General features: G+C 36.6%; 1 protein-coding gene across 5 annotated transcripts in view; it reads left to right on the forward strand.

Annotated features, from left to right (window-relative positions):
- Tent2 (terminal nucleotidyltransferase 2) overlaps positions 1-25,417 on the forward strand; it is a 56,448-nt gene extending 31,031 nt beyond the window's left edge. For all 5 annotated transcript variants that reach the window (XM_052743570.1, XM_052743567.1, XM_052743566.1 and 2 more), the window contains 7 exons: positions 3,577-3,653; positions 4,016-4,144; positions 11,060-11,103; positions 16,559-16,695; positions 21,312-21,403; positions 23,867-23,946; positions 25,150-25,417. In XM_052743570.1, the coding sequence (XP_052599530.1) occupies positions 3,577-3,653; positions 4,016-4,144; positions 11,060-11,103; positions 16,559-16,695; positions 21,312-21,403; positions 23,867-23,946; positions 25,150-25,224 (634 nt within the window). In that variant the 3' untranslated portion in view covers positions 25,225-25,417. The remainder of the gene's footprint in view (positions 1-3,576; positions 3,654-4,015; positions 4,145-11,059; positions 11,104-16,558; positions 16,696-21,311; positions 21,404-23,866; positions 23,947-25,149) is intronic.
- Positions 25,418-26,091: the final 674 nt, after the last annotated feature.

Here is a 26,091-nt window from a genome sequence, read left to right on the forward strand (position 1 = left end):
CAGTGGTTCTTAGTCTTCCTAATGCTGCAACCCTTTAATACAGTTCCTTATGTTGTGGTGACCCCCAACCATAACATTATTTTTGTTGCTACTTCGTAACTGTAATTTCGCTACTGTTATGAATCATATTGTAATTATCTGATATGCAGATGGTCTTAGGTGACCACAAAGGGGTCTCGACTTATAGGTTGAGAATCTCTGGTCTTTACAATGAGATCCAGGCCTTGTTTAAAATAGTGAGGACCTTGTTTAAGAGATCTTATGTCTTTAGGATAAGTAATTCTTTCCCCAAAACATACCTTCTTTGATAAAATTCAGTGTGGGCCGGGCGGTGGTGGCGCACACCTTTAATCCCAGCACTCGGGAGGCAGAGGCAGGCGGATCTCTGTGAGTTCGAGGCCAGCCTGGGCTACCAAGTGAGTCCCAGGAAAGGCGCAAAGCTACACAGAGAAACCCTGTCTCGAAAAACCAAAAAAAAAAAAAATAATAAAAAAAAATAAAATTCAGTGTGTATTTATATTCAAAGGGTTTGTTCTAACTCTAAGTATTATTAAACAAATTGTATTTCACTTAGAAAAAGATATAAAGAGTACAGGGAATAATACAGACAAAAGTGATAACAATTATTCAGTTTCAAAATTTTAATTTTTCTTTATATTCTCCTAGCCTGGGTTCTGATTTCTTTTCTTTCTTTTTTTTGGGGGGCGGGGGCGGTGCTTTTTGAGACAGGGTTTCTCTGTGTAGTTTTGGTGCCTGTCTTAGATTTCTTTCTGTAGACGAGGCTGACCTCGAACTCACAAAGATCCTCCTGGCTCTGCCTCCCAAGTTCTGGGATTGAAGGCGTGTGCCACCACAGCCCGGCATGAGTTCTGATTTCTTAAGAATATTGTGTTAGAAGCTTTTATATAACATTTGACTACAAGAATGCAAATGGTACAATCAAGTGTTGTAATCATGGCACTAGGAGTTGTAGGCCGCAGGATGATGAGTTCAAGTACAGTGTGGGCTACTAGTGAGTGTCTGTCTCAGAACAAATGAGCAGAGAAGTAGAAATAAGAAAAGTTAAGTGTACACTGAGATTTGATTTGTTGAAAAGATTTATAAATGTTTTCTAAACAGGATTGTGATAAAGCAGGTTTATTTTTCTAGCTGTTTATAGTGGTAACACTGAAGTTATATGCATGTGCTTATACAGAACTGAGCTTTCTTATTTATAAATTTTACATTTAAGAATTGTTTTCTTTCTAAAATTTTCTCTTTCTGTATTGTTCAAGGTGTGTCAAAAATTTGGGGCTAGTTTAATACCTGTGGTCCCAAGTGAGATTGAATAAGGTGACATTCTGTCTTCTTGTTTTAGCTTTCTCATGTGGAGACAAATGCCCTTTGTCACAGTCTAGCTAGCACTTTTTCACTGCTTAGAATGGTCTTAAACTTAATTTTGTAGTAGTTCATAAGTGTGAGAAACCTGTGATATGTCCTGTGGAGGAAACATGATAAATGGGTATTCAGTTCATATTTTTAAATTTTGTTGTTGTTTTTGTTGTTTGTTTTTTCAAGACTAGGTTTTTCTGTGTAGCTTTGGAGCCTATCTTGGAACTTGCTTTGTAGACCAGGCTGGCCTCAAACTCAAAGAGATTCACCTGCCTCTGCCTCCTGAGTGCTGGGATTAAAGGCGTGTGCCACCACTGCCTGGTGGAAAATTATTTTTCTGCTAGTGCTGGAGAATGTTTGCATAGGGCGTTAAGTATGCAAGGAAGTGAGTAATCTACTGCTGACGTTTTTCTTCAGCGCCTTTTCAAAAGATTAAATTCTACAGGTTTCTACCTTCATGGCTGTGTTGAGTTATGCAGAGGGTATATAATTTGACTTTGGTGTTTCTTACACAAACATCAAGATTGTAATTGTTGTCAGCCTACATTTCCCAAAGCTGGCTGCTTATATCTTGGCAGCACGTGCACCACTATCCATTGACTCTGAATAGAAATGAAGGGATGCTTGTGAAATTCTTTTTGGCTCCTCAAGAAGGAAAAACATAAGAAAAAGTTCAGATTTTGTAATAACATATAGAAAGGAATTGATTAATTAATTGATGGACTTTTTTGAAATTTTTAACTTTTTTGAGATAAGATCTCTCACATGGCTCAGACTGACCTCAGATTCCCAATTCTGCCTTGGCTTCCCAAGTGCTGGGTTAGAGCATGCATTATCATCGTAAGCCTGGCATTTTGTTTTTGATAATTTGTAGTTGTATTTGCTCTGCCCATGACCTTGGGCTATAGGGCCCGAAGGAGGCGGTGCTTCTTGATGTTATACGTGACCTCTTAAAAGGAAAGGGAGAGGGGTCATGTGGGTCCTTTTTTAAAATCCTGGCTTGATCAGACACCCGACAGCCTGGGAATCGAACCTGGTTTTTCTAGAACATCAGTCAGTGGTCTTAACTACTGAGCCACCTCTCTTTTTTTTAATCTACCACTTGTTAATATCAATCCACGTGAGTCTATTTAATGGATAATAGGGATTTATTAAGATATAAATTGAAGAAATACCCTCTTGAATACAGAACCGAGTAAACAGTTGAAGTCGTCCCCTGTTCTGACTGGGAGGGAATCCACCTGGGGGTTCAGTCAGACCAGGAAGCAGGCAGCGGGGAGAAGGGGTTCATGACCCTCTCCTTTTCCTTTTAAGAGGTCATATATAACAGCAAGTAGCACCACCTCCTTCAGGCATATAGTCCAAGGTCATGGGTGGAGCAAATACCACTACAATAATGTTTTTTGGGGGGCATTTATTTAGTATATGTGTGTCCACACATGCATGTATAGCACACTGTGGTATATATGCAGAGGTCACTTCTTAGTTTTCTTCTTCCATCTTTGGGTCTTAGGGGATTGAACTTAGGCTATGGCGGTAAACACCTTTATTCGCTGAATCATCTTGTTACTCTTTTGGTAGTCTTTTCATAGAAAACTATAGTACTCAAAGAAATTAGACCCAGTAGAATATGAGTGGAACTAATTTCTATAAAGTAATTCTTCCTTGTTTGTAGATTCTAACAATAATTGCCCTGTTTTCTAAGTTGTGAGTTGGGTATCTTTGCTTCAAAGAAGCATCCCATTGGTGATGTTTTGAATATTGCATCATTTCCCAGATCATCAGCACCTGCATTTGTTTTTTTAACTTGCATTTTGTTTGTATTGTTTGAAAGTAGGTAAGCCTGTGCTTTGAGAAGATATATCTTAGTGGGATGGTCTACATCTTCTACACTTTGGTCATGTGATTTTATTTATTTAGAAAACATTACAACGTTTAAAACTTCGTTTGGAGTAATTAGAAACATCAGTATATTATGGATCTTTCAAATAGTAATCTTAGTTTATATTTTTAAAACATACCAAATAAGTTTAAGTGATATACTGTATATATATTCTTCCTTCTTTAGTGACTCATTTTAAAAACACAGTCTATGGCTTTCAGTCCATGTTGCATCAGTGGATGGATTGGAATCACTTTAGTTAATAGAAAGAGTGGATTTTTGTACTTGTGCTAAAGTGTGCTTTCCTTTGTTCTTTTAAATAGTTGTGTGGAATTTGACTTAAATGTAAACAATACCGTTGGAATTAGAAACACATTCCTTCTCAGAACTTATGCCTACCGTAAGTTTTTGTTTGTTTCTAAATAACCATCAGCTTCTGTTTTTCCTGTATTCTCTATGGCCTTTGAACTGTGTTTACAGTAAATAGCAATACCCCATTACTTGTGTTTAGTATACAGTATCTTATTTTTTTGATAATGTTACTATAGTAAAATCATATGCTACTGTAGTTATAGATGATTCAGTGTTTTTAAGTGAATGATGATTTAAAAATAACTAAGGTAAGCTTATAAGTAACACATTGAGAGTGAGCTCTACCTTTAGTATGGAGAGAAGCAGTGCCTCTTACTGGCATAGAATTAGGAAATTATACATTTTCAGAGAAACTGTGATGTCCTTTTTAAGTGTTTATTTTACTTGCAGTGGAAAATCGAGTTCGTCCGTTAGTGCTGGTGATTAAGAAGTGGGCAAGTCACCATGATATAAACGATGCCAGTCGTGGTACTTTAAGCAGCTACAGTCTTGTACTGATGGTTTTGCACTACTTACAAAGTAAGTATTATGAGAGTTTTTCACTTTCTAAAACCGAAATTCAGATAAACCTCACTGCAGTATCTTTTTTGCTCATCTCCAGTTTGTGTTGTTTTAAAAAGTTCTCTTTCTAAGGCCTATACAACTTTTTAATCCTGTTCTGTTGCCTTTAACTAATATTGTAGAAGTTTTATTCTCTGAAAAACATTGTGAAGAAATTTTAATGTGCTTTTATCTTTTGATAGTTTTGTTATGCACTTTTATATTTAAAGAACTTTCACCATTGTATTGTTGATCCATTGTTTTGCAACAGATGAGTGCTCAGAAAGACTGTTTTTTTGTTTGAGACATGAGAGGGAAAGGTATCCCCAATGTGTCACCAGCACTGAAGGGAAAGGTATCCTGGCAGTTGGGAGCTAAGAAACACCACAAAGTCACAACACAAGAGATTTATTGGGAAAAACACAGGAGAGTGGCTGCCTCTGCTTGGGGAGCAAGGGGTAGATTTTATATAGGGCTTTTGGGGGGTGGAGTTTTCCAGGGTGGTCTGGGATTGGTGGGATTTTGTGGCCTGATCTTGGGGAGAGCTCAGGGATTGGTGAGATTTTATGGCCTGATCTTGGGCTTTTGCTCTGTAGGGCAGAGCTTAGGGCCTGGTGGTTGGAAGTCCTCAGAGGTGGGACCTTGAGTGGCTTACAAGACAGAAATTAAATGATATTCTTGTTGGGCAAGAAGTTTATAATCAATCCCCTTTGGCCCCTTCTCCTCAATTAGGTTTTATGTTTGCTGGGTTATTCTGTCAGCTTGGCCTCTAGGACGTGAGGGTAGCCTGGCTGAGACATCTGTCGCCCTGTTGTTGCTGGTTCCTTTGGATAATGTGGCTGGCTACCCTCTCTTCCCATGCTCCTTCGTGTGTACCCATTTAGAACTGCACAGTCTGAGAAGATGACTTTCTCAGAAAGAGGAGGACCATTCTTGGCTCAAGGATATACAAAAAACTCTGGTCCCCCGATGAACCTCTAAATCAGCTCTCAAATTCCAAATTGGTCTCTAGATTTTAATTCAGTTTAATTCAAACAATTACCATTGTTTATGAGGTCATTTTGATAAAGCCATATATTTGTTCTATGCTTAGTGGCAAATTATAATGTGACCACTTGTAATTTTTGCCCTTTCATAATGTGGCTCTGAGAACTTACAGTAGTGAATTTCCCCAGAAATACAGTGCAGACTGATGAACTCTGGATGGAACCTTTACTTTTGTATTTAATGTTTTGTATAGGCCGTCCAATAAATAACTTATTCTACATATTTTACTCAGCTAGATGCTAGAGAAGAGAAAACTGAAGATTTATAGTTATCCCAACTAAGAGTCTGAGATATTTAATTGCTGAGTAGCACACTTAATTATAAATAACTTCATTAACTATGTGTGGTGATACATTCCTGTAATTCTAACACTTTGGTGGTTTAGATAAGAAAGTTGTAAGCCTGGGCTTTATAGCCAGGTCCTGTCTGAAAAACAAAAACAAATGAATAGCACCATAAGCATTATTAATGACTGTTATGGCTGGTGGGTTACTAACAGAATGCTACCTTTTACCCCCATACTGTAAGTTGCCTGTGTGAGGGGAGGTACTGTTAGATCACTGTCACTATCATGTGGTCTTTTTGTTTTTTTGGTTTTTTCGAGACAGGGTTTCTCTGTGTAGCTTTGATGCCTATCCTGGATCTCTCTCTGTAGACCAGGCTGGCCTCGAACTCACAGAGATTCGCCTGTCTCTGCCTCCTGAGTCCTGGGATTAAAGGTGTGCAGTACTGTCGGCATACTATCATGTGGTCTTAACCAACAAGGCCAGTGTAGTGATTTAGAAAAAGCTTTAGTGTGTCGTTTGGTGCTTTCTGCATGTAGATTCTGAAAGACATAACAGAGTTCATATATTTTGACTCTAGTTTTTTTCCCAGAGATTTATCCTAAGACAATGATCAACAGATTTATATATAAAAATGTTTTCATAGTGTTTATTGAAATAATAAAAGAAGGAATCTGAGCTTTCAAGAATGGAATAGTTAAATTAAGTATGGTATATCATAATATGAAAACTATATAGACACCAGCAGGTTTTTTATATTTTTTAAAGATACATATATACTCTTGAATATTGTCTTATACAACATAATATCAATAATTTTGTTTAAAGAATAACTACATTTGTTTATATATTCATATGTGTGGAAATACTGAGAAGGTATGAGTCAAAATTTTGCCAATTTTTAATAGAAAATTAAAACTTTTATCTAATATTTATTATACAACAATATTAGGTGTTTTCTATATTAAGCAAGATAGTCAGTCCTCTTCATTTGAACATAGAATTCTAAAGAATTTTTTTCAAGTTATAAAAAGACTTAAAATTGTTTAAGTACACCAAACATTTCTAGATGAGTCGTCAGAAAGACTTGATACTGCCCTCTCCCTTGTTAAAGCCAGTGTCTTAAGCTAATCATAATTGTGTTTCTTGCTGATCTGTCCTGGTTATATGTTGATTTGATGATTGGTTTGCCCTTTTAAAATGATATGGAATGTGATTTGTCTTGTTTTAACCTATTCTATATATCATTGTCACTAATAATTTTTCCCAGTTTTCCAGTTGTATCAGCTCTTAGATAAGCTTTTCAGGACTGCTATCATCTTTTGTATCACAGTTCATTTTTATTAAGAATTCAAAGGATTTCTTATGTATTCTATAAAGAGTAATACAGAAATTACAATATCCTCCAGAGTTGAATCATTTTAATTTTGGTAGTAATTCAAAAATTATATTTACTGTCTAACGTGCATCTCTGTTATATTTCATGTCTGTTTCTCTGATATATGTAAATGTATCTCTGATACATGCCCTGTTCCTATCCTTACTGGTCACATTAAGATTTTAATTGGTTGACTGCTTTATTAGAAAATGTACTTTAAGTGGAGGAACTTTAGGGTGATTTGTAAAACAAATTGAAAATTCATCAAGAATTAATATTTTATCAAAATAATGAAATTATTTTAAGATTTGGTTTCTTACTGAAGTGGTTTGTGTGTACTGACACTATTATCAGCTCTTTGTAGGTAAAAACCACTTATATGATATGTAACTTAAGCTAATCCACTACTCCCCCCCTCAAATTACTGTTGAGATAGGTAGTTGTTTTCCTTGTTGTTATCACTTTATTGGGAGGGAAAATGGCCTGCAAGAGACTGACGTGGTTCAGCCTTTGGCACCGAGGACCAGTTTTTATGATATTGATGATATTATTTCATCTCTTTGGCCTTCATATTCTTATCTGTAACATAAGTTGTTGGATAAATGATTATTATTTAACTTTCTAAGTGTTCTAATACATATTTTTTGCCATGAAGGAAACAGTAGTTCTGAATATTGAAAGATTAAAAAGACCATAGCATTTCTTATGATATATGTTAGTAGTCAGTAACAGTTGTTTCAATACATGATTGATCAAAGTGTAAGAGGAAAAATACTGAGAAGAGATTCCAAAGACAGTCTAAGAGGAAGAGTTACTGAGGTAAAATTATCAGTTGAGTAGAAATAAGAATATTTATGATCAGCTAGCATGTTCCTGGGGCAGAACTTCTCTACATCCATTTTTAAATTGTTCCGCATTTTCAGAAAGCAAATTACATGACTTCCAACATACAGTGACAGAGAATATATACATTACCATTCCAAAAGGGAGGAATGGGGGCATAGTGAGGAAATACTGGACCAAAGCAAGATTGAAACCCAGCAGGGCAAACTCCAAACGCTGTTGCTGTGTCTGCTGTCAAAGGGATTAGATGCTTCTGTCCTTCTTTCTTTGCTGCCTGACGCATACATCTCTCTCTTGGGCTCATTATATTCTTTATGTGCAGCTCTTCTTGGCCATGTCTCTTGATTCTGGTATTTCCAACATCTTGGGGTCTCCAGTGCACTCCTGTCTTCCCTTTGATAGCTTTGTGAGTGGCCTCTCCAGGTTTCCATGCAGAGACTCCCTGGGACATGCTTGGGCTGAGTGGCTCAACTTAACTGCTCTTTACTCATGCATCCTTCCTGATTCTAAAGCCAGAACCATGTGGACAACGCTGCCAAGTTTGACTGCCTGCTTGAGATGGAGCCAGGCTCCCTTGAATCACATTTGCAGTTTTCCTTTGTTGTTACTTTTTAGGAGCAGAAAATTTCTTAGGTCTTTCCTTTTTATTAGTTGTACGCTTAGCTGGTTGGGGTCTTGCCCTGAGGGCATGCTTCCCTTTATTCCATTCCGTATCAAGCTTCTCTTTGATCTTTTCATCTCTTTCAGCATAGCCTTAGCTCCAACATTAACTTTTCTGGTGCTCATTTTCCCCTCCAGCTGTGTATTTTATATTTCTTTTTGCTCCAAGTGTTCTTTTTCATTATAGAACTGCGTAAGAGTGATAATTAATAACCATACCACAGAATCAATATTAGGCTGTTTTGAAATCTCTGCCAAAGGAATTAGTCTGTTACTTTTCTATTTAGCCTCAAGAGAAATCCATATGATAAGAAACAGCAGCTACATTCTCTGCCAAAATATCACAATGGTTTCTAGCCTAGTTGCTAATACTGTTCAGCCCTGAAACCTCCTGGGCCTTCACAGTCAGCATAGCTCTCAGTACTATTGTCCTGAGATCCTGTTAGGATGGTCCATTAAAATCTACTTAGAGCGTTAAACCACTTTCCTGGATCTAAGTCCCAAATCCACATTCCTCAAAAAAAGTATGGTCAGGTCTGTCACATCAATAGCCCACTCCCTGGTACCAACCTGTGTCTTAGTTACTTTTCTGTTGCTATGACAAAAGACCATAGCCAAGGTAACTTAGAAAAGAAAGCAGCTAACTGGGCTTATGGCTTCAGAGGGTTAGAGCCCATGATAGTGGAGCAAAGGCATGGCAGCAGGAGTGCACAGAGCCCACCCCTGTGACACACCTCCTCCAGCAAGAGCGAATTTCCAAATCCTTCCCAAGTGGGGACCTAGTCCAACATACAAGTCTTTGGAGACCATTCTCACTCCAACCACCACAATGTATTTGCTTCCAAACCTTCTCAATTCCTTAACTTTTAAAGTTCTTTTATTCGTTGAATGACTCTAAATACCAGTGGTTGGTATTTTTCTCCCCTGTCATTCCAAATAATGATTATAGAATGTGATAAAATTCTCTGTGAATTTGTTGTCTTCATCTCTTGTTTTCTAATACTTTTAACTTATGAAGAATTTAATGGAAGGAATTTTAAGTAAACTAATTCCTGGTAAGAGAGTCACTATTTTACTTCTGAATTATAATGAGACTTATTAGAAAGCATTAAAAGTGTTGTAAAAATATAGAGATATTTATAATTAAAGTGTCTGGGCTTGAATTTACATGGAGGGTCTTGTAGAATGATAAATGTCTGAATGCCTCTGGGGAAAGTATGTGTGACTGTGTGTATATATCATTACGCATAAGGGTGATTTTTGGTAAGTAGTAATTAAATATTTCTCTTTATAGTCCCATTCATACTCTGCACATGTTCATATTGCAAAATTTTGTTTTACTGCAATTTTCAAGTTAGGAATGAAACATACAAAAGGAAGATTTAAATATATCATCCTACTCTATACTACATTTTAGAAATAAGAGTTGGAGGCCATATAAATTAGTTGTAATGCTTAATTACATATTTGTAAGTGTAGTACAGAGGTCATTTAAACTTTTTTTCTAGATAGGGAAGTATTAGGTATTCTTTGTTACTGAGCTTAAATTATATATAAACCCTATTCTTAAGTACAAACTTTATCGTATACTGCTGTATTTGGTCATTAATATGAAAGACATCTTGGAATTAAAGCACTGGTATTTTATCATACTCCACATAATTTAGAGTTATGCTGGGAATAACAGGTATCTTGTCTTTTACATTACATTCGTAATGATGTGAGATTGTTTATGCATTTATTGAGATTAGGTGTGCTTAAAAATTCATTGCATTGTGAATTTCCTGAGGATGTTGCTCTGTTGGTAGAGGGTTTTCCTAGCATGCATGAAGCCATAGGTTTTATTCCTAGTACGCCAGAACAGGGGCGTGTTGGTGTACTTTTGTGATTCTGAAACTTGGGAGTTAGAGGCCTGAAGACCCAAAATTCAAGGTCATCCTCAGCTAAATAGTGAGTTTGAGACCAGCCTGGTTTATGTGAGACCTTCCTTAAAAGAAAGAAAAGAAATTTAATTTCAAATGAGAGTAACAGGATAATGATTCCTCTGTGATGTATTTTATTTATATTTCTAGGATGGCTGTGCAAATCTCCTGATTTAGATTTCTAATCTTTATTGAGGTATTCTTAAAGCAATGTTATGAAGTTGAAAGTGACTTTGGTTTTGATTTTTAAATAGCTCAATTTTCTTATCATAATTTTAGTATTGCTTGTTAATAGGAATTAAATAATGAAGGGACAGTAAGTAATGATGGCAGTGTTCTCTGTGATAGAGGAACATTGGACTGATGGTATAGGAACGCTGAACTCACTCTCAAAATTAGATGTTGTGGTAGTTCATCTTAATGTCCATTCCAAATTTGTCTGAGAATTCTGTTTTGCCTATTTTGTTTGTGTTTGATGTTTAATTGAATGACTTGTGTACCATTATTGGTAGACTTCCTACTCTAAAACCTTGTAGGAAACATTGATTTACATAGGAAGATACATAGTTCTTTCACAAAACCTTAGATTGTCAATTTAAATGAATTAAAAAATTTAGGAACTATATTTCATGAACTACATGAAAATTTGAATTTTAGTCTCAACCCTTGTGGTCTCGTACCTGAGGTGTAGCTGACAAAACTTTGCATTGTAATATGAATCATGTGAATCACAGAAGCTTTGAACTTTTTCTTTTTATAGCCCTACCTGAACCCATCCTTCCATCCCTCCAAAAAATTTACCCAGTAAGTGTTTCTTATAAATTATTATAATACATATTATGTCAATTATATATAGAATTATTATATGCAGTATTAACGTGAATATAGAAGTTATAAAGCTAAATACATTATAACATTTTCTATATAGACTGAAGCATTGGCCTCTAGAACATTTAAATATTTTGTTCACTTTTTCAGAAAGTTCTGGTACTTTTTGATTATTGATATATAATCTGATCAGTTATGTTGATGTTTGAATTTCTCTTGCATGATATGCATGATTATCACTAATATGTATCACATATACTCAGTTGGTCAAGGCCCATTTGACTTTACTCTAGTTTTCTTCAAACTATTTTTTATAATTTTACAGCATTTGTGTTTAGTTAATACTTCAGAAAAATTTCATCTTAGTGTATTTGTATTCTGAAAAGAGGGGAAAATTAAGCTGAACAGTTGGATAATCTTTTCACATTTTGCATCATTTTGTTAAGCAGTTAACCAAAAGGTAACAGTAGTCCACTGTCTTGTTTGTATAATGTTAAGAATTCTCATGAAATTGATGGCAATGAAGTATGCCGCCTAGCAGAGACTTAGTATGTGAGAGAAACCCAGATGAAGCAATGTGCATAGTCATAATGTATAAGCATTCTGATGCTTTTCACCGTTCTCATAGTCTTCCTCCACAATGTTTCTTTACCCTGTTGTCGTCATTGTTCATAATTTGCTTTAATATAATAGTTCAGCTGCTTCCTTAATATTTTTGGCCAACCTTCTGAAACTATTTACAAAGTATACAAAAATATAAATGAAACATAATGTTGGCCTGTTTCATACATGTTAGTTTTATGCATACATACAGACATGCATACACACACACACACACACACACACACACACACACACACACACACGCACACGTGCACATACACACATAGTGCAAAGATTAATGGGCATATTACAAAGGGGAATATACTGTGCAGCTTGTATGTTGGGTTTTCAAAGAAGTTATTTGTTGTACACAAACTACAACAAATATGCTTGACATGCAACATCAGTTTAATTGAACCTATGATAATTGAGCTAAACTGGTATTCTTGTATTTCAATATTAGTTGTTGTTATGCATACGTTGTGGGGTGCTCCCTAATAAAGGTTTCACAAATAGTGTAGTAGGGTCTCCCAGGATCCTGTGGGTCATCTGCTAGAACAGACTATGATAAGAACCTCTGGCCTCTGGCCATTTTCTTTTTTCAAACAAATTTCTGCTGTTGTGAAGAATTATTCTCATGGACTTTTAATGTAGTTAGGAATCAGTCTTTATGCTCTTAAATATGAAAAATGAAAATATCAAGTATAGAACAAAAGTAGCTTATTTAACCTTTTGTCATTCTTTTTTAAATAGTAGCAATAGTTTCTTTTTATTTTAATATACTTTAGGGAATATACAAATCTGAGCATTCCCACCATTTCTGGGGAACAGCAGGAAGCTCCAATTACATGAATTTAATGTTTTGTGATGGCTAAGAACAGCAGTCAGCACCAGACTTGAACAGTTAGCCACAGCACAAGCATCCTTCAGAATGAAATGTCATAATAGCAAGACAGGTAAACTGGCTTAACAAGTGACACTGCTTGGGAAGTGACTCCTTCATGATTGTTGAATATTTTCCTCCTTCCACAATACTCTATACTTTAGCTCACACTGAATGGTCTGAAATAATGTTTATGTGTTATTTTATTGTTTCAGCTTCTTTTTTTATAAGGCCCAGTTTTTGATGTAAAAAGAGTGACATGTTTCAGCATACAAAGAATCCACTACTTAAAATCAAAAATTAAAATCTCTTAGTTATGGTGGCACACACCTGTGATCCAGTATTTGGGAGACTAAGCCAGGAGGATTATGAGTTTGAGGTTAGCCCAAGGTTTATATATATTGCAAGATCCTGTCTCAAAAGACAAAAACTATCTTTTATTATATATTGAACGTACACCTGTGGAAATCTCACTTGCAATCCTATGCTATGTAAAGTCCTTTGTACTAATAAGAGAGAAACATCAGGTCAGTGTACTGTGCTTGGCGGTGCAAGAGTCAGTAAACACCCTGGTTTTGACTTCTGTGTTTCATTTTTCTAATTGTTTGACTTTTCCCTCATACTGGAGTCCTGATTTCTGGTCACATTCACTTTTTGTGACTCTGTACTCCATTATTCTTTTGCTAATAGTTCTATTTCTGTGACTGTGTTGGTTAATAAACTTAATACTTAGTCCCACCGCCTTAAATGATACTAAGTACTTGGTAGGGAAAGAACACATAGGTAATCCATCCAGTATGTGGGAGACAGAGACAAGAGGAAGCAAGTTGGGCCAGACTGAAATAAAAGACAAAAAACTGATTGTAAAATCCCCTAGATTAGGAATGGCCTAATTTGCATTCAGGTGTGGTTAGGTTGCCGTCTTAACTATTTAAATTACACTGTTATATTTGCTGTAGGATTTATGTGTGTGTTCCTAAGAACTTTCTGCCCCTCTCATGTAGGGTTTGTTTTATATGAAATCCATATACTTTTCAGCATATTGGTCTGTCTGATAGAACAAGCAGATCACTTTGTTTCTTACTAATAATAACTATCACTTGCTGAGTGTACAAAGTTTATTTAGTCCCAAACAGACATGCATGATGGATGCCTATGTCGGTGATAGACAGGGCTTTCATAAGTAATCAAGCCACATAGTTGCAAATGGATGGTTCAGAAGCTGGCATTTTGCCCAATATTGTGTTTCCTAGGGGAAGATTACTCTAGCATTCACTAATATAACTGTAGTCATGTGTTGCATTTTATTTTATTAGTATATGGCTCCTATTCCTATATGAACTTTTAAAAAGAAAAGCATGGCAGATTCTTAACTTACAAATACTCAAAAGTTTACATTGACAAAATTGTTATTTTGCAATGGGGACATTTTTTCCACTTCAAGAATTACAATAAAGTATGCACCACCACCCCCCTTTTTGTTTTGTTTTTGCCTTACACAGTACCTCTTATGTAGCCCAGGTTGGCTTTGACTTTGCTCTGTGGCCATGTGCCACCAAGGGCAGCCTTTTCACTTGGGTTCTGAGGGTTGAATTCATGTCCTCAAAGCTATTGCCTCAGTCCCTGGGGTAAAGCAATTTTGAAAATTAATATATTTCAGTTCACTTTTGGAACTGAATGTGACAGAAAAAGGATGAGAAACTATAAACATATCACTATCCCCAAAAGCTGTATTATAAGAGGGTTGTTACTACTTCAACTAAAGGAAGAACAGTCTAAGTGATAAAGTTGAGATGATGGAGTGTGGCTTAAGGTGTTTTTGCTGTTCTTGGCAGGCAGTTACAGAAGGCTGTCAGATATTTCTCATGGTTTGCCTTTAAATTTATTTTAAGTTGGTATTGATGAAAGAGAAATGGGAGATAATATTCATCCAAAAAAGTTAACATTTATTTATTATTTGGAAAATACTCTCAGGAATTAGAGGATCATTACACATTTTGTATCTGAAGCTCAAAGTAAGAGTATCCTAAAAGTGTAACGAGGAAACCTTCCTTAAATTAAGAAAAGATTAAGCAGCAGAAAATGTAAATCTGGAAAATGTACTCACAGTAACTGTAATTGGTTGAATTGCTTTCCATTGATTGTCGCCTGTCATTTTAAGGCCGCTTTTCCCTTTGATTTTGTAGTGCTCTTTATGCTTTCTAACGTATTAACCTAAGTTCCTCACCTGCTTAGCAATCAGTAATGCGTATTTTTATTAAGCCAGACAATCTTTCCATAGTATGTATTATTACCCCAAGCTGAGGATTTCTGCAGATAGGTTTAATTCCTGTTTACTTGTGGCTTCTGTTAGGTGTGGTGTGTCCTTTTTTAGTTTCATTTTCTCCTTCAGTTTTCTCTGTCAGCATTACATGACTCTTGTATAAAGTCATACCAAACGGGACAATAGAAGAAGTAAGACTGTTGTTGTTCAGGTCATTCAGTATTGTAGTAGAGGAGGTCTCATGTCTCTTTTGTTTAACCTTATAGTTGCTGATCTTTTTCTTTAGATTACTGAAAAAAATTTAAAAAGAATGGAAAGTCAGACATTTTAAACTAAAGAAATGGGTGTTCTGTTTTGAATCAAGTGTTTATGATAAAATGTGGTAGGAGTCAAAATTAGTAAAAAGCTTTCAGAGCAGGAGTTGTTCAACAGGGACTTGCTTTTCTTTTTAGTTGGCAAAAAATAACTATACCTACCATCTCTCTTACATTTGACTTTTACATTTGCTTTGTCAGACAATATGTTTTACAGTTGTAAATACTATCGTCCTAAGTCCATCTTTTTACCTGTAAAGTGAAAGACAAAGTGAGGTAGAGATGATGCATTTGCTCCTTCTCCTGGAATCTCTGTTGTTAAATAGAGCTGCTGTTCTGTCTCCACATCTGTCTCTTCAGCTAGACAATTAAAGTAATGGAGTTTAGTGATGTGAGTGCCTTCCAGGTATGCATAAGGCCCTGGTTTGGACCCCAACACCACATAAAAAGTGGGTGTGGGTGCATGCCTATAATCTTACTGCTTGGGACATAGAGCTAGGAAGATTGGAAATTCAAGGTCATCCTCAGCTACATACTGAGTTTGAGACTAGCCTAGGGTAGAGAGTCTCCATTTAAAAAAGGAGGGGGGAATCTTTATGACTATGTATTACTTGAAAATCACCCTGTTCAGATCCAGAACTTGCTGCTAATAGAGGAAAGGTCAGATAAGAAAGTGAATACTATCAGCTTTAGTACAGAAAGTACTCATTCATATTCTTTATAATAGATGCCTTATTTAGACCTAGATCACACACAGCTAATAATTCCTTTGTAAATAGCTATGATAAATGTTTGTTTGTATGTATTCTATCTTCTTTTCCCTCCCATCATCTTTTGAAGTTCAGCTCACATGGAATAGCTGTCTTTCTATTTCCACTAAAACTACAACAGCAAAATCAAACAATTTTGAAAGTCTCAAAAAAAAAGAAAACTGTACTATTCATATATTGAAGCTTCTGTGGCCTTTGAGAGGAATATTATGTTAAGTGGCAGTTGGAAAAAGCCATTGCTCGTGTTTGATATCTCTATACATAAAGTACAACTTCACTGTAGAAATAATTAGGCAAGTAATTTATAAATATGTATCTTTGGGAAGAATCATGGTATTTATAATAAAGTTTGACTCATGCTTGAATTTTGCTACCATAATGATACACACAAGCCAAAAACTAGAACTAAGGTTTTTCATATACTTTATGCCTTACTGGTGAGACTTTAAGTGAAAGAACGTCTTCAAATTTCTAAATTGCCAGCACAAAAAAAAAAAAAAAAAAGTTTCTGACTTCAAAGAACCTAGATCAGGATTGATAAAAGTTGTTAGTATATATTTTCAGTGGCATTGTGTCTTCTCCCTTTTTCTTCCCACAGGAGTCTTTTAGTACTTCTGTACAGCTGCACCTTGTACATCATGCTCCATGTAATGTTCCTCCTTACCTCTCAAAGAATGAATCAAGTCTTGGGGACCTCTTACTGGGCTTTCTTAAATATTATGCTACAGAATTTGAGTAAGTCAAACTTGAAATTGTTTTTGTTTTTTTATATATAAGTAATTGCTGTAGATTTAGAGAAGCTGCATTTGTTCATTTCAGTGCTGTAAGCAGGTTCCTGAGATAGAACACCTAACAGTTAATTAATAGCAACTAAGATTTCAGTTTTTATTCTTTGATAATAAAACATTCATAGTTTAATAAGCCTAGTTTTAAGACTTAGGGTTTTTTAAATACGTGTGTATGTCTAGTGTAGGTTTTGTACGTGTTGGGTGCAGTACTCATGGAGTCCAGAAGAGGGAGCTGGATCCCCTGGAGCTGGAGTTACAGTTGTGAGCTGCCTGGTGTGGGTTCTGAGTACTGAACTTGAGTCCTCTCCAAGAACAGTACATGGTCTTAACCTCTGAGCCATTTCTCTGGCCCTGATAATGCTCGTGTTTTGTTTTATTTCATTTGTGATTCTATTTTATGTTAAGGACTTCCTCTAGTAGGGCCTAGGTGGGTCTTGTGTTTTAGTTCTGTATAGGTTGTAGTTGGAACATCTGTTTCCTAGGAATTTAAAATTTAAAGTAAAAAAAATACTGCCAAGGCAGACTTGGGATTTTTTTAAATGATCAATATCTGAATAAATAGCTGTATTAGGATGAAATGCAAACCAAAAAATACATCTTTTATTTTCTTTGATTTGAAGGCAATATATAAACAACCAGACAGCGGAGCTTTTTTGGGGGAGTTCTAAGTCTAGGTAGAGTAAAGCTGGTGATTTGTAGTAATCTGATCAATCTGGAAAGTGTGAAGGAGTAGAGTCCTTTGTATACAAAGAGCCATAGTGACTTTAGTATTACATGTTGAAGGGTTTGGAGAGGGGAGTAATAGCACTAATAAATGGCTATTAGTAGATAGGAAAGAGCTTATAAGCAGAGGAGATGGTACCTCATCAATTTCTATAAACTGTATGAGGTTGTGTTGTGACCTTATATTTTACTAGTGAGTCACAGAAGGATTCAGTAAGAGATGAAGCAAATACCCAAAGAATTGATAGCTAGTAAGGATAATGATTTTGATAATTTGACTCCAAAATTCATTTAACTGTAATGATTACAGCAGCATTGGAACTGCCTTTTTTTGATATCACGTAGGTAACTCTAAAGAAATCTGACTTGTATTTGAAACACAGGACATGAAAGAAGAACTACAATTCAGAATCTTACAAGTAGAGTTTCTGTGCATCTTTCATTTGTAGTGATGACCTCAACACCTAGCCCAGTGCTGAATGGAGAGATGTGTGTTACAGTTTAGATGCAGAGGGTGAGATGGTGAGGTTTTCAGTGGATCATAGATCCTTAAATTAGCTTAAAATGACTGAAGGAAGTTAGAAAGGGGTCAGAAATGTGCTAGAGGAAAGCGGAGTAAGAACAAAATTAAAATAATCCAGACTAGCTAGGTGTAGTGGTATATGTATGCCTTTAATCACTGCCCTTGTGAGATAGGCAGGCAGGTTTCTGAGTTCAAGGCCAGCCTGATGTATAGGGCCAGTTCTAGGACTACACAGAGAAACCCTGTCTCAAAAAAATAAAGCAAATAAACAAAAAATAATAATCCAGGTTAAAAATTTCAGGCAGCAATGATGAGAAAGAAGGAGCCTTCATTGACAAAAGATGTAAAACTACAAAACATGAATTACTTTTCTCTTTTCCACCATATGGGTCCCAGGGATAAAACTCAGGTCCTCAGGCTTGGTGGCAGGTGTCTTTATATGATGAGCTATCTCACTAGCCCCCACACCCACATTCTTTTTTTTTTTTTTTTTTTTTGTTTTGTTTTTGTTTTTTGTTTTTTGAGACAGGATTTCTCTGTGTAGTTTTGGTGCCTGACCTAGATCTCACTCTGTAGCCCAGGCTGGCCTAAAACTCACAGAGATCCGCCTGGCTCTGCCTCCCGAGTGCTGGGATTAAAGACGTTCGCCACCACCGCCCAGCTCTCACCCACATTCTCTATTGACAGTATCTGTTGTTGTTTTATAAATTAGACATATAGTGTAATGTTAAGGGAGAAGAGTCACAGAAGAAAAAGGGATTTCTTCTGTAGGTGCTTTGTGGGACTGACCCAGAAGGTAGATGGAAAGGCTTTGTGTTAGTTTAACATGAATAGAAAATGGCTGGATGGGTCAGATGATACAAGCTGGGATGCTAATGTTTGGAAAGAGATGTTAAGACTTCCTCTTACAGTACTTCTGCCCAGCACTTTATACAAGATAATATCACGTAGTTGACTGTAGGGAGCTCAGCCAAGAATGCGATCAAAGCAATGAATGAGGTACCGTTTAAAAGATTGCTGGCACTGCTAAAATGTTTGTAAGGATTGCTTCTGAATTTTATTCAATTAAAAGCATCCTTACTTGGAAGCCAAAGAATTAACTGTCTGCTAAGGGATGTTTGAGTATATACAGTACATTTTGCAGTAGTTTTATATGACCATTTAAAAATTGCTGATTTTTTTTTCGCCAAGTCTTGCTCTCAGAAGCAAAAATTGTTTAAGTCTAGAAGTTAAGGGTCAGTCTATGCAATATAGCTACACTCTCTTAAAACAAAATAAAAAAATCTAATAAAGATAAATTAGTAAAAGTTACTGCTAGTTGTAGCACCACAAGCTAATATGCTGAAAAGGATGAGGCAGGAGGATCACCAGTTTGAGGACAGCCTGGGCCACAGGATTTAGCATCAGGCATGGTGGGATAGGCATGCTTTCTTTCCAAGTACACACAGGATGGAGGGAGGAGGGTCAAAATTTCAAGGGTGTCCCTGACGACATGGCTAGACTGGACTCTGTAAGACCTTGACACAAAACCAAACAAACAAAAGATCTTGAGTGGTGAAAATTAAAGTGATACAAGTATAATATTGTAACCATGTTTGGTTCAGTATGTAGTCATATAATTTTTCTCATTATTTTCTCACTATTTTTAAAGAAAATCTTGGAAGCATTTTGTAGTAATCGAGCAAAGTCCTCCTTTTCTGTTTGGAACTCACAGAACTGCAGTACTTGAAGCATCTATTACATTTTACTGTAAGCAACAACCAGTGTTAGAATGTCTCCACTGACAACCCCCACCCACTTACATGATGTATATGTTTTGATGTATAGATACACGTGTATGTTTAAAGAACGAAAACTCTGTTAATGATGTATGTCCATACTAGTTGTCTTTCCCCACCCCCCTCCATGGCCCCGGTTCAAACCCAAGGCCTTGTTCATGCCAGACCAATGCTCTACTACTGACATACATCCTCGGTCCTTGATCTTTGGAGACAGGGTCTCTATCTCAGGCTAGCTTTGAACTTGCAGTCTGCCTGCTTCTGCCTCTGAGTGTTGGGATTACAGGTGCATGCTACCATCCTATGCTCTGTACAGCTCTTGATCAAAGCAAGACTATAAAACTATGCTTGCAGGATACTTTGCAATGATCAAACTCCACAAACAGCAAATTATTTCTTACATATTTAAAATTAAAAATTAATCCTGTTTCCAGAAACCTCCCATATAGGACCCATGATTATGTTCTTAGGGATTTTCTGATACATAGAGCAAGAGTTGCTTGAGTGTTGGTGGGCCTCAAGTAATATTCTTTCTTGGCTTGCTGATAGAGAAAGCCAAATATTGTTGACAAAAAGATTTCATCTCATCAGATTTATTTTTCTCTTGTATATTAGCTAGGTGGTTGTATACTTCGGAGTGTTTCTTGGAAAAAAGAAAAGTGCTTTTATTTATAGTAACTCAGAAATACAAATAAAATGTTTATAGTCTTTTAAAAACCATGTAAAATTAGTAGATACTGTAGAACAGTTAATGTTTATATTCAAATATGTAGACAAAATTATTTCACTCAAAATATTTTACGAGTAGGTGTGGGGTATATATAGTTCAGTTGGTAAACTGCTTGCCTAGGGTGCACAAAGCTCTCGGTTCTGTTCCCAGCATGCATAAATTGGCATTGTGAAGTGGAGAGCAGAGAGGATCAGGAGATCAGGGTCCTCTCAGGTACATAGCAAATTCAGGTAGCCTGAGCTACATGAGATCTTGTATTAGTGCTGTTAACTACTGCTGCTGCTTATATAATAAAACAGAAAACATTAATTTTGTTTTCTTCCTTGCTTCTGCTAGCTACTTTCAAAGATTTATCACAAATCCTATAAGATGTACCTGAAGAAAATTATGCAGTGTTATCAGAAAAAGAAAATGCCACAAGATTACCTTACAACTAATGAAAAATTCTTATTGAGGTATTAGCAGTAGACAGTGTTTATGTGTTTTACTTATTTGAACTTTAAAGAAGCGTTTTTGTACTATTTCCTTTATTAGTAAATGTGTATTCAGTATCTAGTGTATACTGAGGAACTAGCTGAACAGCTAAAGAAGTATCTCAGTGTCCTGGAACTTAAACTACTTGGGAGAGGTATGCAGAATCACATGTAATAAACATAAATAAACAAGGACATGGAGAACTGGTGCTGAGGGGTGGAGCCAAGATTCAGTGTTCTGTCAGGCAGTCAGGGTCAGCTTGCCAACTGATGGAATCAAAGAGAAATTAGGAAAGCGGCCATTTTTGTTGTTGTTGTTGTTGTTTCTCCCTTTAGCTGGAACACTCAGATGATTTCAGTTCGTGAAGCCAAAGCCATCCCGAGGCCTGAAGACATTGAATGGAGAAATAAATACATCTGTGTTGAAGGTAGGTTCCCCTGACCAGTGTCTGCAATCTAGTTAGCATATTGCTTCTGACTAACTCCAACTTTATTTTTGCTAAAATAATGTAGTGATTTATATTGTTACCTTTACATGTTCAATTTGGAAAAGCATTTAAAGTTCTTCAGTTGTGAGAAATACTAAATGTGAATTTGAACATTTTAGTTGGTAAGATTTGAGCAGCTCTTGCATTCTTCATACTATAGTTGATTAAAACTATGTAATTTGTGATACCTATTTATGAAGTCAAATTAACTTTAAAAATGGTCTGAAAACAGTTCTGTTTTCTCAAATAAGTTAACATGTAGTTACATTCTTGAGACACGTTCTTTGACTTAGTGGGACATTAATCTCCAAAGTCCCACCTAACATGCTGGGCCCTGAATTGGCTTTCCAGTACTACTCGTGCCCCGACAAACAAAACTAAAATGCTTTCTTAAATGCAAATTGAAGATTTTTGTAAATCTTGAGGTGAAAAAGAATTTAAAAAAGCCAACATTTATAGTAAATATTATATGAGACTATTTTAACTTGTTTTTTGCAACATTGTAAAAGGGTACATGACTATGAATTTAAATCTTCTTGGTGTTTGGTTTGCTGATGTTGGACAATAAGTGTATATTATTTTAGTTACTTGTGTTCTTTTGAAAATTGAACATTTTAATAAAGTGCTGTATATGATGTGGCCCGATTCAGTGTGGCATAGAGCCTTCCTCTACTAAAACCTAAAAACACAGTAGAAAAGCTCCACTGTGCTCTGACAGTGGATGACGTCCTTTTAAACAGCCTCTGTAAGAAGTACAGACTAACTAGAGGACCTGTGAGGGGTCAGACGGTAAGGGTCCTTGCGGCCAAGCCTGGCAGCCTGAGCCAGAGGACCCACATGGCAGAAGGAGAGAACCAGCTTTCTCACGCTGTCTGTCCTATGACGGCACACCCCAGACCTCACTGCACCCACACACACATATATACACGAGATAAAATCGACCGCCACAACCACAAACTAAGGAGTTTTCTGTTTGGTTTTTCCAGACAGGCTTTCCCTGTGTAGCTTTGCTCCTGTCCTGGGACTCACTTGGTAGCCCAGGCTAGCCTCGAACTCACAGAGATCCGCCTGGCTCTGCCTCCCGAGTGCTGGGATTAAAGGCGTGTGCCACCACCGCCCAGGAGTTTTCAGAATAAAGTGACCTCTCCATTGTAGCTCTTTGCTTTCCTCGGGTTCTCTAGGTGTTTCCTCTTAGCTCCTTTTCAGAAACTTCCTTGACTTTTGGCTCTCGTTCTTCCCTTTCAGCTTTAAGGGCTGTGTAAGCCTTTTGTTTAAAAACAAAACAAAAGCGTCACTTGGTCTGTGTGTCCTGTCCACCCCGCCTTGTCTCTCTCTGTCACATATGGCCTCTTGTGCTGTGTCCTGTGGGTGAGGGCATAGACACAGAAGGTAGCATATAGTGGGCACACACAAGAGCTTTGTTTCCTCCTGTCTTCTCTGCTTGGGATTCTTTTTCTCCTCCTTGCCAGATTCCTCATGGAAGTGGTTCTTCCTGGATCTCTTTCTAAACATCGTTCACATCATAACACACTGCACAGCCAGCCCTCCATTCTCTTCAGCAGTGACATCTTCTCCAACAGTTCTCAACCTGGGGATCATGGCCCCTGGGGGAGGGCGGCATCCAAAGACTGTCTCACAGGGGTCACCTAAGACCGTTGAGAAACACAGACATTTGCATTACTAGTCATAACAGTAGCAAAATGACAGTTATAAAGTTGCAACAAAAACAATTTTATGGTTGGGGGTCACCACAACATGAGGAACTGTATGAAAGGGTGGCAGATTTAGGAAGGTTGAGAACCACTGCTCTACTTAAAAGTTCCTGACCTTTTCCCTCCTGGAAAAAAATCAGTTTTTAAATTACAACTGAGTTTAAGCTTACCCTTCTGTAACAGCTGGCATTGTGCCCCTCCCTCTCTTAAATACGGTGCTTCATTCTTTATGTAACTTTCAATTCTCCTCAGGATAGGTCCTTACCATCGCTAAACCCTTAGAGATCTTATCCACTCAGTTGCACCTCCAATCATTTCTGTCATTCCTCTGACTTGAATTCTACCTACCTTACCAGACAGCTCATAGCTAGATCAATCGTGTGTGTGTGTGCATGCGTGCGTGCGTGTCTGTGTGTGTGTGTGTGTGTGTGTGTGTGTGTGTGTACATACACAGCTAGTAAAAATACTAGGTTAAACCATATGAATTTGCTGTTTTTATAAGTCAGAGGCTGTAACATACTGCCAGTTTCATATAATTGAACCTAATCTAAAAGTGTTCTCGGACTGAGGACAGAGCTCAGTGGTAGAACACTTACCAGGCATATATGAGGCCCTAGGTTTGATCCCCAGTGCTGGGAAAAAATAAAACCCCACTGTACTAATTTTTTTACCTGTGCATTTCCTGATGCAGAACCTTTTGATGGAACTAATACCGCCAGAGCTGTGCATGAAAAGCAGAAGTTTGATATGATCAAGGATCAGTTTTTAAAGGTAAACAGTGTATCCTGTTGACTCTAGAGATGTTAGTGGACTAGAGTGCTTGAAAAAAATAAAGTTAGAAGAGTAAAGCCACTAATGTGACAAAAGAAAAGAAAAAAGATGTACTTTTCCTCCAGAGAAAGGTATTATAAGTTTTACATTTTTAATAGGAAGCTTATTAAACTCACAAATGACTAAATAAAACTCAGTGGACTCCTTTTTTAAAGTATTGGGGCATTTATTAGAGAGAAGGATTTGATATGTGAATTGTGCTTTTTGTCCTTTTTCTGCTACTCCCACCATGACATTTTATCTTTGATACGTTTTGAAAATTCAAAAGGTATTTATAGGTTTGTGTCCACAGTATTGATTTATTTATCAGTAGTTTTGCTAGATGAGGTACTTGTCAGCAATGAATGGCAGTGTGAAAATGCATTGATAGAAATATGTAAGAACTAGGAGGGAAGGCTTCCTAGGAGGGAAAGGTCAGAGAACTGAAGATGCATTAGTGATACCCTTTTCACTATTTGGACAGACAGACAGACTTTCATGTAATTGAAATGCAAGTAGTGTGCTGTAAGTTCTCTTCAAAGTAGGCCTTGCCTCATAACAAGCAAAGTGGAACATAGTTTTTCTTATTGCTCACTTATTCTTGGTAGTGGGTAAACTTCTTTTAGGATTAGTTAGTAGTAAAGCTGCCTATTAGTTACTTGAACACCTAATGTCTTCATAAAATCGTGACCTGGATTTTTAGCACATGAACAAGAATTGCAGTATCTTTTCTTGTGAACTCTTTCACTGTTTCCAGGGGCATGCACCAAGTTTTATATTTACTCTTGCCTTCATAAAAATATTGTTTTTTCCATTAAAGAAAAAAAAAAGAAGCTAGTCTTTTTCCCCTTCTTAAATTCAAATTGAGTACTTGGCTATTTTAGATGAAATAATTTAATCTGTAAGTTACATTATTATTGTCACTTGTAGTTTTTTTGCCACCACTGTGCCCACTTTTTTTAAATCAATCCATAGAATATTAAATAATTGTTTCTTTTCTGGTTGTAATAAAATACCTTGGGAAATAAAATTAAGAAAAACAATCTAAACTTCTTTGTAGATAGAACCACTGCTAATATTCTTTTAAACTTTTCAAAATCAGTCTTTTGTTCTGTGTCTAGTTTGTATTTTAAGATTAATTTTTAATTTTTTTCCCTTTCCTAGTCCTGGCAGAGATTGAAAAACAAGAGAGATCTGAACAGTGTTCTGCCTTCGAGAGCTGCTACCCTGAAGAGATAGCTGGCCTCCAGTTCTTAACCTCTTCCAAGAAATAAAGAACAATAGTTACATCCCAGTGCATTTGTTTACCTCCATCATGGTTTATTTTTAATGTTGTTCTTGTTTTTGTTTTATTTTTTAAAGGACATACTTATATAAAGATTACATATTTTATTATGACATTTCCTAATAAACTCTTTGATTTAAAAATGTATTTTTGAAAATGTTTACATTGATGATTAGTAGTATTATGGCATGACTTTTCAGCATAAAATATATTTTGAGAAATTACCTGAACTATTAAGGTTTTGATATAATTTTAAGTACTTGTACCACATGTTAATACTGAAGAAGCATGTGGAATTTTGCAAAGGATCTAAGTAATACATATTTGCAGTGTAACTGGCAGTAGACAGTTGTTCAACTCAGTTCTAGTCAAGGGAAGATTCAAGTCAGTTATTGAGTTACTTGAAGCAAATGAAATCTTGGACTCTGTGAACTCACTGTGGAGTCCTGAAATTCTGGACCATTGCCTTAAGTCTTCTCTTGACTCCCTGGGGCAGCCTGTCTGTGACTGTGTCTGTACCAGTGTCCCCATGAGCTCTTCACACCTTGCTCAGAGAGACTGGAGGTTGCTTTAGGTTTTGTGACGAAACAATACATTTTGCACTGTTGTAACAGGAGCACGAACAGCAGGTAGTGACTTGCTAATGGACTGAGTCTCTGACTCAGACACTTTGGAGAAGTGAAGTTTCCTATGCTTTCTGAGAGCATAGTGCAGTGTACACTGTTGCTTTACCTCCGGTTTTCTGGTTTATTTTCCTCATGATAAAAACAGCAGAAAACTGAAACACCCAAGTCAAGACTCTATCCTACTTGTAGAATCGG

This window comes from Peromyscus californicus, unplaced genomic scaffold (genome assembly GCF_007827085.1).
Source record: "Peromyscus californicus insignis strain IS unplaced genomic scaffold, ASM782708v3 Scaffold_18__1_contigs__length_77618521, whole genome shotgun sequence".
NCBI classification, from domain to species: Eukaryota; Metazoa; Chordata; class Mammalia; order Rodentia; family Cricetidae; genus Peromyscus; species Peromyscus californicus.